The sequence below is a fragment of the Geospiza fortis genome, unplaced genomic scaffold (genome assembly GCF_000277835.1).
Source record: "Geospiza fortis unplaced genomic scaffold, GeoFor_1.0 scaffold162, whole genome shotgun sequence".
NCBI classification, from domain to species: Eukaryota; Metazoa; Chordata; class Aves; order Passeriformes; family Thraupidae; genus Geospiza; species Geospiza fortis.
Window position 1 is genome coordinate 8,066,752 of NW_005054316.1, and position 17,369 is coordinate 8,084,120.

At 39.2% G+C, this 17,369-nt stretch overlaps 1 protein-coding gene across 2 annotated transcripts in view; it reads left to right on the forward strand.

Moving 5' to 3' along the window:
- Positions 1 to 218: 218 nt before the first annotated feature.
- The window catches only part of IPCEF1 (interaction protein for cytohesin exchange factors 1), a 35,451-nt gene continuing 18,300 nt past the window's right edge, over positions 219 to 17,369 (forward strand). The window contains exons 1-6 of one of the 2 annotated variants that reach the window (XM_031056291.1): positions 219 to 297; positions 964 to 1,133; positions 8,772 to 8,845; positions 9,972 to 10,043; positions 12,973 to 13,034; positions 16,279 to 16,367. In XM_031056291.1, the coding sequence (XP_030912151.1) occupies positions 975 to 1,133; positions 8,772 to 8,845; positions 9,972 to 10,043; positions 12,973 to 13,034; positions 16,279 to 16,367 (456 nt within the window). In that variant the 5' untranslated portion in view covers positions 219 to 297; positions 964 to 974. Of the gene's footprint in view, positions 298 to 397; positions 492 to 963; positions 1,134 to 8,771; positions 8,846 to 9,971; positions 10,044 to 12,972; positions 13,035 to 16,278; positions 16,368 to 17,369 lie in introns of those variants that run through there. The other variant, XM_031056290.1, reaches the window with a different exon arrangement.

Sequence of the window (17,369 nt, forward strand, 5' to 3'; positions counted from 1 at the left end):
AGGAAGCAGGAGTAGATAGACACGTGTAATAGGGTTGTGTTTGCTCTTGCTCAACTAGATATACATCAATTTTAATTAACACGTTTTTTGCTTCAGCTGCTAATGTCCCTTCAGCAGCGAGTGGGTTATGTGTTTCCATCCTGCATATACCACCAGCATCACCACCACGTCCTTCTCTAGCTTCCCCCTCCCCTTTCTACACAAATGTTGCAACACAATCTGAAATTTCCTCTTTTCTTTCCTTCCTGCATTTCTTACAGGTTCCTTTGCGTCAGAAGGCAAAAAAGAAAAGTCAAGGTAATGAGAGATTGTTTTTTCTTTTCTCTCCTGGATTCCTCTTTTGTTATTTTCTTATTATGTCTTATTCTTGGGAGGGTGAGGATTTTGTACTGCTACTCATCTGGTGAAAAGCTGCTTTTTAACTCCACTGATTCTTACATCGATTCTGAGAAAAATGACAACGGGCTGTTCCTTTGGACTAAATCCTTGTGGTATGTTAATTGAATCAAAGCTGGAAATCAGTGAGGTAGAATCAGCTGCCTGCACAGACATACACACTAGTGGTTTTCATGTATTTGGCATAATAGTTTTCTCTAGCTGACTTAAATAGATGTATCATTTTCAGTGCAGCTGTGTGAGGGAAAATATATGCATGCTTCTCTTAAAAGGATCAAAGGCTGTATTTTTAATTTACAAAAACTCGTGTATGGTTATCTTAGCATTAATTAGTATCTGCATTATCTATAGCTTACTGTTTAATTTCTGAACATCAGCAAGCCTTTCAAATGAATGTATGTTACTGTCACAGCCATTATAAAACTGAATTACATCTAAGTATATTTTAAGACATGCTTGGATGACTTGCTGAGGTTCCTAAGTAAGGATGATATCCTTAATTGGCAGCAACATCTTTCCTGGTAATGCAGTTTTAAACAAGCACAACACTGTATTTTAACGGCACAGGGTTCTTTATAATGAGCCGACGGAGGATATCGTGCAAAGAGCTGGGGCAAGCCGATTGCCAAGGATGGCTCTACAAAAAGAAGGAAAAAGGAGCTTTCATTGGCAACAAATGGAAGAAGTTCTGGTGTGTGCTAAAGGAGTCATCGCTCTATTGGTACAGCAGTCAGCTGGTGAGTACAGTGTACAGGCAGCTCCGGGTGCCAGACAAACAGCATCTGATGGCACTGACAGAGGGGAACCTGGGGTCACAATTTAGGTACACCCTGGAGGAGTACAAATAACTGGGTTTATTTCTCAGCCCTGACACTTCTTGTGATCTGAGAAGTGTCTATATGAATTTGAAGTATGCAGAAAACTGTGTGGTTTCTAGTTCAGCAGATACTTGTGAAATTTTAACTTGCTGTCTGTTTCGCCAAAGAAAGAACTGTTCTTAAAGGGCTCTGGTGGCATTTGAATTTGAGAAATGTTTTCCTGGGTATAGACTATTTGAAAACATTTGTCAAAACTCAAAACAGGAATACTTCTTCGCTTCCTATTAGTTTAATTTTCAGAAATGTCTCTCCTATTTCTCTCTCCATCACCTTCCACACTGAGATTATTCTGTTTGTCTTCTTCTTCTTCTTAGTTTCTTTTTCTTTTTTCTTCTTTCTTCTATTTTTTTCCTATCTAAATTTTTTTGGCCTCCTTTTTTTTTTCCCCCTTTTTTTCAAATAGTAGAGGGCAGCTGGCTTTACTCTGGGCTTGTTTGATTGGGCAGAGAGGGTGTCTTGCCCATTCTAGGAAGATTCAGATACAGTTATTCCCTTCACTTTGCTGTCTGGCACTGCTACCTTTAAAAAGCTCTTATCACATTCAAATGATAGAGTGACAGATCTAAGAATTAGGGTGTGAAGAGAATTAGGGTATGCCAGCAAAAACATAGTTTGAAACTCAGCAGCTTCAGTGTTGAATTGTGGACGGCCATGAGGTTCCTTAAATGCAAAGCAGCTGCTCTGAAAATCAGCATGTCACAGGCACAGCAAAGAATGAAAGATTGAAGGAACCCTTATTAATTATTAGAGCATTTTAAAAAATATCAAAGGCAATCTGGATGATTTACACTTATTTATTTCCAGTGCAGTAATCCCCATCAAAATTTTTCCTAATTGTTTCAGGGAAAAAAATTCAATAGTTTAAGCCCTTAAAAAAATCTTCATACCCTAAACAAAGCTTTACTCATGTAGACTATTTCACATCCTCCCTTCAGTTGTGAGTATAGTGTTAGTGTTTTTTTGTGGGGTGTTTTTTTGCTTGTGTGTGTGTATGAGAGAGAGATTTTTTTTGTTTGCTTTTTAAAAATCCAAATAAAAACTTTGACTGGTACTTCAAGATGATATTAACTATTTCTTCTTGGGGTAAAGGAAAGAAACTCAGCTAGTCTTGGGCTGTTGTTTTTTATGTTGTTGTAGCAGTCTGATTTAGATTCCTTTCAAGACTATGTCAAATACATGCATAATACAAAGAAAATAAATAGAAATATTGGGGAATAAAAGTTTTGAAAAGGCACTTTTTTCCTTATGCTCACAGTATCTCTGCTTGAAAGACATGGCAAGGCAGTAATACCAATAAGCAGCATTAATACCCTGCAAGATCTTATTGGCTTTTATAGATCTGTTTGCAGTTGTACTTCTGGCCAAGCAGTTTTAAGAATGGTGAGCTGGCTGGCTGACATGACTTTTTAGACACAGAAAATATCTGAAAGGAATAATCCTAAGGAGTAATCAAGATGAGAGGAAATAAAAAAGGCAAGACTAGGAAAAATTTCCCTCTGGGAAGAGAAGAGTGGTGGAGGAGAAGTGCAAATTCCTTCACTTCCTTCAGTTGTTCTGGCCTGCTTAAATTCCACTCCTGAGATCCAGAAAAACCATGATCATGCTGGTTCCTATGCTCTTGGACAGCACTTACCCTTTTAGTCCATGCCTACTTCCTGACTGTCACTGACTGCCCCCAAAAGAATAAGGCTGAAAATAAGAGTCAGCCTCATTCCAGTTTATTTCATTTCCTCTGAAGAGCTAATGTGGCTTCAAAATAGTTTTCTTGTGTCAGCCCTGAGTTCTCACCTATCACAGCTGTGCTTTAAGCATGCTAGCCTGTAGAACCTCTTTGCTTGCAACTTCTGCCAACTCTCACACACTATTTTATGTTAAAAACTCAAGGTTTCTTTGGGCAGCTTAAAGTGCAGCCTCTTTAGGCTAGATTCAATCAGTGTTTGCAGAATGCCAGTAACCATGGGGTTTGGAAAGGAGGAGAAGTGATCTTTGCTAAGGCCTGCTCTCTTAAATTCTTGAGACCAGAGGCATGTATGTGGGATCAATTAAACCCAGGTATTCTCACTTCTAGATTGTTGAAAGAGAAATAGCAGTGACACATTCGCTTGCTTGCTTGACAAGTCTCTGGCATTAGGACTGCCTGCACTTCCACTGTCTTCAGTGAAGTTAATCCTTGGTCCCCAGGGGCTGTACAACATGACAGTCTCAAGTTCTGTTGAAACAGGAGTCCTGCTTCTCACGTGCCTGAGGCTTCCTGTGATGGGCCCTTTTACAGGGGCTGATGCCAAAGGTGGTGATGAAAGAGTGGGGCTGATGTCAAAGGGACTGGGGCACGCTGGTTGCCTGTAGCTCTGCTTGACCAGCTTGGCTCTGGTGAGAAATGAGCTTGGTTTGTTTGTGGCTGTGTGAAAACCAGACACTGGCAACTGTAGCATAGCAACAGGGTACTGGACCTTTTTTCTAATGGAGATGGAGAAAATTGAGAGTGGGTGGAATTTGTATGGGAAAGTGCATTATCCTGGATTTGGGGAGATAACCTCATCTGCATATCATCTTCTTGGTCAAGTTTGTCTTCATGTGCCTCTGAAGCTCTGCATATATCTGTCACTCTGGCTTAATTTTTCTTCAAGCCACTCTGGTTCTGGGTCTCTCATGAGAGGCAGATTTGGATACATTACATAGGACACTTGTTATGACAATTTTCAGCTGATATTTCCTTCAATTTAATGTAAAATATTTTGTGAATGCCACAGCTCAAAAGAGTAAAAAAAATAAATGGGTGACCAATAGCAGATCAGACACCGTAAGAGTCAAGCTTCTTCTTCACTGAAAGAAAGCCAGAGAACACAAGCAAATCTGAATAAATTTTCAATGAGCGAGCTGAGGTCAGGGCTCAGTGGTCTCAGCAGCTTGGGTAGGCTCCCCTGGAACCTCTTCCCACACAACCTTCTTCTTTCTATAAAATGTGAGACAAGTAAACTTCTCTTTGCAGCACGGAAGCACTCCCAGTGTGGGGAGGGGAAGCTGCTTGGACTGGGAGGAAGCACGGAAGGGCTGGTTTTGCAATGAAAACACAGGACATGTCAGAAAATATATCTGGGCAGTCAAAATTTCTGGGTGCATTCAAGAACACCAGACTTCTTGGACAACTGCTCTTCATTAGTGTTAGTTTATTTTTTATTTTTATTTTTTTGTTTTTAGTACTGCTCTCTGTAGGCAGCTGCCTTGAAGACAAGTGTTTAAATAGTACAGTTTGTGATCCTGCCTGACCCTTTAGCTGTTTCAATTCTCATACTGAAACCCCAGAGGGAATTAGTACTCCTGCATACGAAGAGGGGTGGTGGGGGAGGATTGTCACATGTAATCCCAGGCTCCTGGCTCTCTGTGCTTGTTTCGACTGTGTTGGATAGTGTTGGCTGGAACAGGACAAAGGACTAAATGCGTCTGTCTGGTGGGTCTTTAGGGTAGCTTGACTAGTTTTCTAAATAGAGCTGAAACAGATTTTTGTGGAATGTCTTAATGGTGGTTGTCATGGGGATACAACTGAAAAGAAATATAAATATAAAATTAAAGAGATGCAGGTTGTGATCTACTGTCACTATTTATCTTTGTACTTTTTTTTTTCTCATTCGCTGCATTTGAATTGGTCCTCACTCCAACAGCTTTGCTGAAAACTGTCTAATTACAGTCTTTTAAAAGCAAAATATTTTACCTTTGAGTTGTAATAGCTGCTTATGTGGATGAGAAAAAGTCATTGATGTCAGCTGATTGAGCTGAGAGGCTTGGGGACCTATGGCCCAATATCTTACCCAAATTATTCACAGTTCTATAGGATGCCTCATTGGTGTACTTGGCAGAGAGAAAAAAAAGACTAAAATGCTGAACTGCTCCTCCGACATCCGTAGCGTCTTCTGGGGGCAGTGCTGAAACACTGATGAAGCCATGAGGACTACCCTGATTTGCAGATTGGAGCTCTTCCACAATAACAAGATATTTCATTTTCTAGCACTATGTTTTAAAACCTTGCTGCAACATTGCACTCACTTTAAATGACTTACTAAATCTCCCAAAGCCGCAACATTTAGATAACATATAGAGGCAAGCTCAAAAGGACATTAGCCTCTTTCATGCATTGTGTTTCATAAATAATTTCTTTTCTTTTCTGAGTGCAAAGCTTTTCCTGTGAAAAAAATGTCTACTTTCTTTTTTGTCACAGGAATTTTCACACTGTTGTTATTAATGAAATTATTTTTCTACAACTTGGAATAGCAAAAGCACAGATTTATGTTAGTCTAACCTCCATAAAACCCAAAAGAGATGACAGCTTATTCTTTTAAACATCCTGATTAAGTAGAAAATAGGTCAAGGTTCTTTGTATCTGAGTTTCTAGGGCTTTTTTACAGCTTCACATCAAAATCTGAAGGAATCTTGAATGAAACGTGTGAGTTAAATAACAGCATGCTAAAGTCATGTTAGGCATAACATTTTGGAAGAAAGAAAGCACTTAGGATTTCTATATGCTTTAAATGTTTTAAAATGACATTTTTATCCTAAGAATGACTGAAAAGATGTCACACGTTCTGTTCCTAGGATTTATTTGGAATTCTATTTGCTGACTGAAATAACACCCTTAAGATTTTTTGTGACTTCTTTTTCTTTGTTCCTTTCTTTTTTCCTGATAATTATGAAGCTACATACCCATCAAACCCCTCTTTTCTGTTGCATAGATGGTAGGTTTTAGATGTGTACAAGTAGTGTATTTCACTCATACATAAAATGAAACATGAATTTTTCTTTAAATGAACAAATATGAAATCACAGACAGAATTAGTATAAAATCTGAATGTATTGAGAGAGAATGTGTATGTGAGAACATAATCTTTTACCAGCTGGAACAGGCCAAATACTGCATAAGAAATAGGGGGTTTCTCTGTTGTACAGTTGTTAAAATTAAAGTACTGAAATCAAGGCCTACAGACTATACTCATTAGTAATTTAGAGGGAGTTCCCCTAGTTTAGATAGAGGAATCTATTTTAATCTAATCTAAATTACTGATTGATTAAGTCAGTGATTCAAGTCCGAGTTCCATTTCTGCGTGGGTGAGAGTGTTCCAGGTGAGTGTCTCCACACTGGCTTGTGGGGTGCTGGTAATTCACTAGTCCAATACAAAATCCAAACACTCAAATACTTTTGTACATTGACAGTAGAAACAGTGACTTATCTAATGGCATTTCATGGACTTAATCCCCTCAGGAGTGTTTTTGCAGCACTCTAAACTGTTTATAGGGTACAGTATAGACCAATGGTCACTGCGCTGATAGATGGAATTGGCTGAGCCGTAGCTGCAGACAAAACATGGAAGAAAGGCCAAACCTGTCCCAGACCCGAGTCACCCACTCACCCACCTGATGGCTTACCCAGCTCAGGCCATGGATTATTGCTGCATGGGTACCTATGTATATTCCTTCACCCAGGGTCTCTGGATAACTTTTTCTTAAACTGGGAACAGGGATTCCTACTACAGAGAAGCAACTGGCATTGCATGCATTTCTCATCCAGCAGTGTGTGCAATAGTGATTGTTGTATCTCATGGACAGCTTTTTTGAGCTTGGTTCATGGTATTCTCAGATTTATCTTGGGAACTAAACAGGAATTTTGGCAATCCAGATCCAGTAAATTATCTTCTTTTTGGAACAGAAATACTACATAATACAATCTCTACTTTTAGTACAGTACAGCCCAAGAATAGTGCTCCTTCATTACTCACCAGTATTTATTTGCTCATCCCTATATATTTAATATACTATGGATTTGGTAATACTAGGTTTAGTTAGTTGTCATTTTATCTCAATGACTTTAAGCTCATGAAATTCCAAGCTGTGGAATGGAAACAAAAGCTCCCCAAGCTAGTCACTAAACAAGATTTACAGATACAAGTACAATCAGAAAGTGTTAAAAGCCCAAGTAGCAAATAAGCACTTTTTTATACAAATATTACAAAATGAAACTTTTTCAGCCCAGATGTAAAAAATCATATTTTTCTCCTGTACTGAAAGAAAAGAAGAAAAATCCCGTCCAGTGGTGTGTCTGTGTTTGGAGCAGCAAAATGATTTATTGGTGATGATGTGAAATATAAACTTCTCACATGAATGTTTAATACATGTAAATGACAGGACTGATGGTTAGATCATGATTTATTGTATACCAAAGAACAGATATGCAGATGTGAGGGGAAGCCACCCACTGAAGTAAGCATTCTGTATTAACATTTCAGTTCTTGGAGATTCATACTTCCAAGCATTAAAGCTCAAAGGCTTGTCTTGATGAACATCTTTTTATAGTCTGATCATATTCATGCATAATGAGACTTGAGATACTGTCAGTCATCTTCATTTATCCTCTGTCTTTTTAATTGTTGTGTGTATTTTATCTGCTTTAACTCAGTGTACATTTTCAGAATTTTAATGTGTCTACTAGCAATGGCTGTGAGCAGCAAAAATGTAATTCAGGAATGAGCACTCTGTGTTTTGGAAAGCACTTTTTTTCCTGACCTTATGTCCTACAGACTTTTGTCAACATTATATATTCATTTCATCTTAGGAGGATTTCTAACCTCATTGCAGATGACCAGGTGTATGTAGATGGATGTAGTAAGAAAGATGTTTCTGCCTCATATGTTTCAGTTTCAGGCAGCACAAACAGGGATTTGAGGGTTGTCACTTCAGTTTCTCAGCTCTGACTCAGAGTCCTGCTGACTGAGAGCAGAGACGTCAATGCTCAGTAAAGCTCCTGGCATGCAGAAAGGGCTGACTGGATATAAACAGGGTACTGAAAATGTAAATGTAAATGTCTGCCTGGATATTGCTACCTCTTGCACCATGCCTGCAAATTTCTGGGTGTAGTGATAGCTGGGTGACCAAAGCCGTTTGAAACAGGTCTGCAGTGTTTAACCACAGAACTCAGCTGCGTGGGATGGGAGCAGCCTGCATTGCCTCTGCCTTGCTTGTCTACAGGTGACCCTGCAAAATGGTCCATGCTGCAATTACACAGGGGACGCCCTCCTCCATTTCTACTTAGAATAATCTTGGGGCGCTTCTGAACTGTATTTTTCAGCTATACATAGGTCATTTTATGTGCTGCTGATACATGTTTGTGTAAGATACACACATGCACAAACCCACCTTTGAGACTGTAGGTGCCATCCAGACCTGAACAGATGATATAACCCTTGTACATCCTTACTAGTCAACAAAATCTATGCTTACACTCTGCCACTTGCACCAATAGGAGTGCACTTGCACCCCGGATTTGCACAAATATAGGTATAGAAATATTCCATCAGGCATTAATCTGTCCCCATGGTGATGAGCATATATTTTCACAGTATAAAAAGCTGTCAAAAACAAGCACTTGCATCTTAAATATTATTCAGCATTGGAGTCTACTAGTTTACCAGTTGGTTGATGTGGTGATATTTAATTTTTTTTCTTTTATGGAAGGCTGAAAAAGCAGAAGGATTTATAAGACTTCCAGACTTCAGTGTGGATCGAGCAATTGAATGCAAAAAAAAGCAGTAAGTTTATCTCTTGTTCCCAGTTTTGCATGATTTTTACAACATTGCAAGGAGTGAGCCTCAGTAGTCTTTGGCGTGAAGCTGTGGGGAGTTCTTTTGTATTGTATAAATAATGAGATATTAATTGAGCTACTAAAAGAAAACCATATTGTAAAAATATTACTGAAAAATCTCTGCCAGATGTGTTTTGCTAAAACCACAAATAAAAAAGAACAGATGAGTGTGCCAATGCTTCCTTTTTTTTTTCCTTTTTTGTTTTCATTTGCTGTTTATTAGTGGACTGTAATTCTCAGATGCCCCCTCTTAGTTGAGGAGGTCAGCAGTGGTGCAAGTAATGCTGCATCACTCCAAGCATTGACTATTCTTTAGGCTGCTGTGGTGCAACTCAGCTTGAGGCTTTTGGTTGTGCAGGGAATAAATACTTTCCTTTATCAGGGTGCACATTTAAAAATATTCTCTCCAAACTCTATATGCAGAACTGATTTCCAGCTGCTTCTGAGTACACTTCAAAGGTTGGGAGGGGTGTTGCTGTTGTTTAAAGTTACAAAGTGCACCATGGTTTTAATTGTGTCCCTCAAGAGAAAACCTTCATTCTTCTGATGGAGAAGTCAGAAGAGCCAGTCACTGTTCACCCACTGTGTGCTGCTTGTGATTTTACTGTGTCACATGTCCCTTCCCTCAGCCATCAGTTTTCTATGCTTTGGGGTCTTAGCCTGATTGACCACAGCACACAGAAGCTGTTCCATGTCTTGGGTCACTACTGGTGTTTTCTTCCAACATTTTTCAAGTTTGCTTTACATGTCAGAGCTGGAGGAAGCAAAACTGCGCATAGTATTTGAGGTATGAGAAGGCAGCAAAGTTATGCAATGAAATAATGGAAGACTTTGTTTTATTCTTTATTCCTTCCCTCAGTCCTGTAGTTTATACTCTCTGAATAGTGCGTGGCCTAGGAAATGAGCTAAAAATAGACTAGAGTTTTAAAGAAAGAGCTGTATTGATGGACAAGTTAATCTGGATTAATACAGTGGAGTGAATAAATATTTTAAATATTTCATTCAGCTATTATTTTTTCTTTCTTATGGAAACTATTTTTCTTCATATCTCTCATCTTTTTCTTTTTCTTAAGTGCTATTAAGATCAGCCACCCACAGATCAAGACATTTTATTTTGCGGCAGAAAATGTTCTGGAAATGAACACGTAAGTAGGAGCGACTGGTCGTGTTTCATCCTGTCTCATGCCTGAGAACACCCTTTGAAAGTTCATTCTTTCACTGTCAAGCAGTCGTTGACAAAGTTATTTGGGGAATTACTGAGTCTAATTTTTCTGGTCACTAAATGGAAGAAAACTATTGCTCTTTGTTCACTAATTATGATTGAAATCAGAATCACTTAATTAGCCCAATTTTGGTGCTAATCTTTCCAGCATTTGCTGGTATAAATCCCTTTCTGTTAGAATGGTGCTAAGATTTGATAGCAAGTACAGCACCTGGGAAAAAGTGAGGGGAGAAAGGAAAGAGAGGGAAAAGTCCCAGAACTCGAATATAACAGTTTCTGATTTCAGGGTATCATATCAGCTAACAGGGAGGGTTAGAGGGATAGAAAGATCTGTTTCCTTTACGTAAATTAGCATTAACTTCGGCATCAAACTGTGCTGTAGTTGAATGATCCTCATGGCAGATCAGAAATTTTCTTTCCACAAATGGTCCAGAAGATTAACAACCAAATAGTTCGCAATGGAAGAAGTAAAAATGGATATGAACGCTGCCATTTTAGAAATCACTGAGCTATCAGAAAGATATTATTTTCTACTAATCCACATTTGGCTGATTTAGATATATCTCATATCTTTGCCCTTTTTACTTCAGATTGCAGTCTGTTCTCTGTGCTATTGCATTAAATGGCCAAATACCAGATACAAAGAAGTACAATTTAAATGGGAAGAGAGCTCCTACAATAGTTGGGTCAGGATTTTCATCATGGCTCTACTGGTGATCTTTGTGTGATTTTTCACAGGCCAATGACTACTCATTCCCTCTCTAAATGAGAGACTTCATACATATTTGCCACAATAGAAAAAAGAGAGGTTGAGAGAATGTGTGTGACCTTCTGAAAGATCTATAAGTACAGAAATGTACAATATTACAGTAGTGTATGTACATAGGTATGTATTAATAAATCTGTGCACTACAGCTGCGTACAAGTAAATATAGATTAAAAGAATCTGTTGCCCTTTGCAAGTTGGAGCAGCATAGAGCATTCTGGTGGGGAGATAACCATCCATTTCAATGTTCCTGCATTTCCCACCAGAGCTCCTGAATGGAGCTCCTGAAGATCCTGAGGCAGATGGGATGAGGATGACTGAGAATGAGGCACAGCTGGACAGGAATATTTCAGTAGAGAGGGTAACCCTGGTTAAGAGAGAAGAGATGGAAGGATGTATTGAGAAGGAAAATTAGAGCTAATGGAGGATATTAGTAAGTGCTAACAGCCAGTTTGGAGCCCAGCTGGAAATTCTCATGTGAAAAATGCTTAGTCTCCTGTGAGTCAATGATTGAAATCTAAGCAGGTGTCTCAGCTCTTATGCCCCTGGAACGATTTTGTTCAAATTCCATTTCTTGATTAAATTTCATTTTGGCTTAAAGATAGATAGCCTAGTGTTAGAGCAGCCTGCACTATGCTGTACTAACCCCCCACTGCTGCAAGTGATGATGTTTTCCTTGGCAAAGTACAAAATACATGCATTTAATACATCAAGTACACGCATACTCACGCATATGTCGAAACAGACTAAAAGACATCTGTTCTCTTGGCTCCAGTCCTGCAAATGCACGTGTGAATGGTTCCACTGAACTCACTGGAGCATTTGTGTGCGTCGAGTTCCTGGTGTGCAGAAATGCTTGATGGATCATGACCTTTTGTAACTCTTCATGCATATATCGACATACGCATATACCTGTACATATATCTATTAAATCAACAGTGGATTTATTAACAAAGTCATTTGTTTCACTAATTTATCATGTATTTTCTATTGTCATGCACACATGAAAAGTAAAACCATGCTGACTAGCTGCATGCATTTAGCTGGCCAGTTATACATAGTTATTAGTGACTTGTCTGCCCATCCTTAATGAAGTCCTAGAATGTTTTTAGCAAATCTTTTCCTTGTTAAGGTTGATTTTCATTTAAAAAATCATTCTGTTAGGATTATCTGTCAGAAAAGAAACAATGGACCACTCTTATAGAAATGAAACTTTGTTTTTCTGATTTGTTTGTGGCTCTATTGCTCATACTGCAGTCTAAAAGTGCAGTTACTTTGATGCTGATCTTACTAGCAAATTCTCTGTTGCTTTAGTAGAACCAAAATAAAAAAAAATGTTTTTTTCCAGTAATGAATTCCTGCCCTTCATACTTTCTCTATATGGGCCTTGAGTTTTAATCTTAAAAGCTTGAGCCTTTTCAGTTGTTAGTTACTTAAAATGTGGATAGATCTGGATGACCTACAGGCAAACATAATATGCAAGAAGTATGACTAGGGAATGTTTCTAGCACCGGAAGAATGCAGCCACCTAGGAAGGTAAGTGAAAAACATCCTAATTATAGCATAAACCAACACAGGAAGTGAGACTTACTAAAACCAAAAGTACATAGCAAGTTGAAAAATGTGATCTGTTATGATCAAAAAGTTTGGTTTCAAGTGGTGCAGACTGTGCTGCAATAATTTTGGCCAGGCCAGCTGACATCATCTTCTGAGGCTCCCATGCCTGTTTCTTCATCGTAGGTGAAAGATGGCACCTCAACAGCTGGACTAATGCACTGACATGGTGTTACAGCACAAAGACTTCTTTAGCTCACACAAATGTGACTCCTGGGTCATCAGTATGATGACTTTTTTCAGTATCAAGGAAACATGTCCCAGGCAACTAATCCTGTTTACTACAGGGAATATTAAAACAAAAGTAACTGGTGCCTTTCTAGAAGATGATCTAAGAAATAGAAACTTTGACATTTAGTTGTCAGGCTAATGAAAACAGATATGGTGATGCAGAAAAGAACTGAAAGGAGCAAAACTCAGTCTGAGGAGCATGTGAGCATCCCTGACTCTGTTCCCTCTGTTTCAAACACAGGTGGCTAAGTAAGCTGGGAATGGCTGTAGACCCTCAGGCACCAAACAGGAAGAATGAGGAAGGTATGCTCCTAACTGGTTTCAGTGTGAACTACTTTGTGTTCTTCGCAGTTTTTGCTTGGCCAAATTTTTGATTTTTGCCAGCTATTTTCTTTCTTTCAAACTGTCATCTTGGGTCTGCCTACTGCCTGAGCTCAGAGAAACCACATTGTCACGGCACAGAGTAACCACAGGAAAAGAAAAAATGGTGAGAAGCAGTGTGAGTGGGATCTTGGGAGAGGTGTGTAAGTACTTTCTGGGAGTTTGCTGGCTTGCTAAGCCTACCAAGCATGAAGAGGACCAGCTGTGCTGCTCTGGGTTTTGAGCTGGTGAGTTATATTACAGGAGTTGTGCTGCAGCATGGCAGCTTGCAGGACCAGGGATACCTTGTGTTCTGCAGACCCATCCCTACTGTGTCCTCCAGCCTGGGGGGTTTCAACAATTGCAGTGTTGGAGGATGAAGGGATGGTACTGCTATTCTGTAGTTTACAATTTGTTTTGGAGCCAAGCCCAAGTTCATTACAGAATGAAAAAATTTAAAACTCCTAAAAAATTTATTTATTGTCCTAATTTGCACACCAACCTAATATAGCTCTTTGGTGGGAGGATACCAGCACTCAAATCACAACTCTGGGCAGAGGGGCTGGTTTAGAATGAGAAGTGCTCTGGGTAATATTATGTTACCAAACCAGGAATGGACTCTAACCTGAGGAATATGTGAGGAATATCTGGGCTTTTAAGTGTGCATTTTTTGAACATTGGTACCCATTGCCATTTTTGGAATTGCAGAGCTTGTGAAGGAGCTGTCATTATGAAGAAGAAGCTGCTGGTATTTGCAGATGTATGAACACTTAGGTGATGCAGCCTGTTTTGTCTAAGCAATGAAGTTCCTCCCTGCATCCCTTCTGCTCTACCACAAAATTCAAGATTGTGATTTATGTCATGACATTATTGATTAATTTGATCTGGCTCCATTTGTGTTCTACCATTAAAAGCAGCTTTGGGGTTGGTAAACACTGATGCTACTGATACCTGGAGAATTCAGGAAGTCTCAGTTTGTTTTCAGTTCACATTTGTTTCTTGTCAAGAAACTTGTTAACTTCCACACCATCTAATTCTTTCTGCCTGTATCCTGTTTGAAGCCAACTTTATCAAAACACTTTAGTATAAAGGGCTATATTGAATATTAGGTTGTGTAGCAAGAACTGCAAGATACTTGTATTCAGGGAGGAAGCGTGCAAATATATTGTCCATCTTTTCATGAAGGGAAGAGTTCAATAGAAAGTAGGAATGGCCAAAATTTTTTACATTAAACCAATTTTTTTAAACCTCAATAAAACATGATACTGGTTGTATTGATTGAATCAAGAATTATGCAGCAATAAAAATGAGTTATTCCACCAATTTTAATATTTAAAAAATGTCCAAAAGATAAAAAATAATCCACTCAATAACCTCTGAACAGGCTATCTAATAACATTGCAATAGCGTAATATAGCCAATATTTCTTCAGCTTTTAAGGACAGTCACCCATTTCCCCCTCAGGAAAAGGCCTTCTTATTCCAGTGTCAAACACCTCCTTGTCTTTTCATGCATGTTTTGTCACAGGTGATCCAGCAGCTGCCTTCAGTGTGGGTGCAGCACCCACTGGTGCCTGGGCGGACGTGTCCTTGCAGAAACATTGCTATGTTTTATAAAAACACTGTCACATCCCACAGTCACTTCTCTTCCTGCTGTCCAGTTCCTCCTCTCTGTATCACACAATTCTTCAGAAGTATTGGCTCTTTTTCTGGCATTTCTTGTGTATTCAGATACTTTCTGTGCATTTTAACACATGCCCCTGTTTCTGGTTCTCTGTTAGAGTATCAGAAACAGCTGTTGAATCTTTTTCAGTTGTTCTGTGTGCCTAAAATGGGAGCTGTAGAAAGCATAGCTTGTTACTGAATTACTCAGAAAGGCATTAGTAGAGCCTTAGAATTTGATATAGGCCTTATTGCAGCCAGTTTCAGTTCTTTATGCTTAGATGTGCCAGTATATATTTCCAGTAAACAGAACAGCATCTATGCTCTTCAAAACCCTACAGTTCTGCAAAGAGTACAGGGAGAAAAAAATGAACCCCTTTAAGTTTCTCTTTGTTTACATGTTAGAAAATTCTCTCTCGTGCACAAAATTCTTCTCTCTTACAACTTTATTCCCCTCACTCTGTGATTGTTAACACCCACCCTCCCGCCACAATCACATGCAGAAAAATAAAGCATGTGGGTATTAAATGAGTTAATTTTAGATGAAATAATTTCAGGTGACTGTCCAGAGACCATTCTAACAAACTGCTTTCTAGTGGTGTGGGCCCCTGAAATCAAGCTCTGATGAGGAATCAGAGCTGGACTTAAGCAACCCCTGTTCTCTGGGGCAGAGCTGGACAGAAGCTCTTGGTCAACACAGGCTGCTGAGTGTTTGTGGCCAGCAAAGGGCAGTGCTGATCCCACGAACACCACAGGGGCAGCCTCTTGCCTGTGACCCTTGGCGCTCAAGTTGTCCTCATCTGGCTCTGACTTTGTCTTTGCAAATTCCCATGTCCTCAGCTCAGTGGGGATCTTGTCCAATGTTTACTATTGCCAGGTCCTGGGCATAAGAACCAGCAACATTCTGCCTCCCTTTTTATGTGTCTAATTTTATCAATGATTATCACTTCTTTAATCCACCTTTAAACAAATTTGTGGAAAATGTTTTCACCTGCTGCACAGATAGTTGAAAGAAATATCAGGATGACTGCCTCTGCCACATGTCCGTGAGTTCAAACTCCTACGAGTTTGTTACAAAAAAAGAGAAAAAAAAAAGACAAATAGGCTATTCCTAGGTTATTCCTAGAGTACTGTGTTTACTTTTGGTATTACTTCTTCATATGTACCGCCATACCATATGGTGTGTCTATATGAGAAACCATGTGTGACACAAGACTCTCACAAGGCTGCTCTATAGTTTCCAAAGCATGATATGAACAATCTTTTTATTCCAAAATTGCAGCCAAAGCCCCAGCACCTGTTGCTAGCACCAGGAAAACTTACTGATTTCAGGGACTAAGGATTGCCTCTGCTACTTGCAACAGCTCTCCAGCACTACTACAAGTGGATTAGGAGACACTGACTTGTTAAAGTGTAGTCCTAAATCCAGAACACCCTACTTGGTGATCTTTGGTTGCCACAGTGCTGCAAAGAATAATATGCTGGTCTAACTCTTTATTTTTACTCATTTTCCATGTCTACCTCAGAATGCTACAGTGAAAGCGAGCATGACGACCCAGAAATAACAGACACGCCACCTCCACCCTACACAGTCCAGACCCCACCTCCTCCTTCGGTAAGTGTTCCAGTTATTACCTTGTTTCTTGTTGCAGGCAGGTTGAAACAAAACCCTCCTGAGGTGGTGGACCTCTAGGAATAACCTAAAACATTGTCTGGAAATGTCCATGCTGTGTTCCTGTGAAACCTTCATGCACAGACTGCCTGCCCTGTGGCAGAGCTCACAGCTGGCACATCCTGCACCACAGGGAGCTTTGCACTGTAAAAGATCAGCTCCTTCCTATTTATCTTGCTGGAAAAAGGAAGGTGTCATTCTACCTCATACACAAGCTCTGTCTTTTCTTTACAAGGTTTTTAACACACTGCTATAAGCTGTTTTTTTCATACTGTTTTCTCTCTTTTTTAAAAATCCATCCTGAAACCTTTCTCTTTTTGTGACCTTAGTAGCATATCTAACAGCTTTGTATTTATTTATTTGAGTGGGCTGTTTTTAAGACTGCTGAATTTGAAGCTGCTTTTGTGGCAGCGAAGTGAAGGAAAAGAGGCCTCTTCACACAGAGATAAAAATCTGGTTTTTTCCTTCTACCTCTGAAAAATCAACTACGAAAAAAGATAATAGGCATTCTTCCAAAATCTATGTAACATATTGTCCCAGAATATTCTTTCCTGTCTCATTTCATTTCATAAATTAAGCACTATGAACCCTCATGAGCGTAATCAAATTGGCTTACCTAACTATTATCTAGTTCTTGCCCTATTAATCTTGTTTCTATATAATTGTTTTTCCCAGTGATCTCATTGCCCTTATATGTGATTGAAATGGATTTTTAAAAAATCTTCTATTTTTAAAGAAATTTTCCATTTTTAATTTTTTTTAAGTAAAGAAAGGATAGTTGTTAATTTGCTATGACAGGTAGCTTCACTAGTAGGTTTAAGGTAGGTTTTTTTCTCTCTCTTTGTGGCCTTTAAAAGAAAAGTTTCATTTGTAGTAGAAATCAGGAAGAGCTGTGGCAAGTAGCAGAGGCAATCTCTTGATGTTTGTAACCAGTAAGTTTTCCTG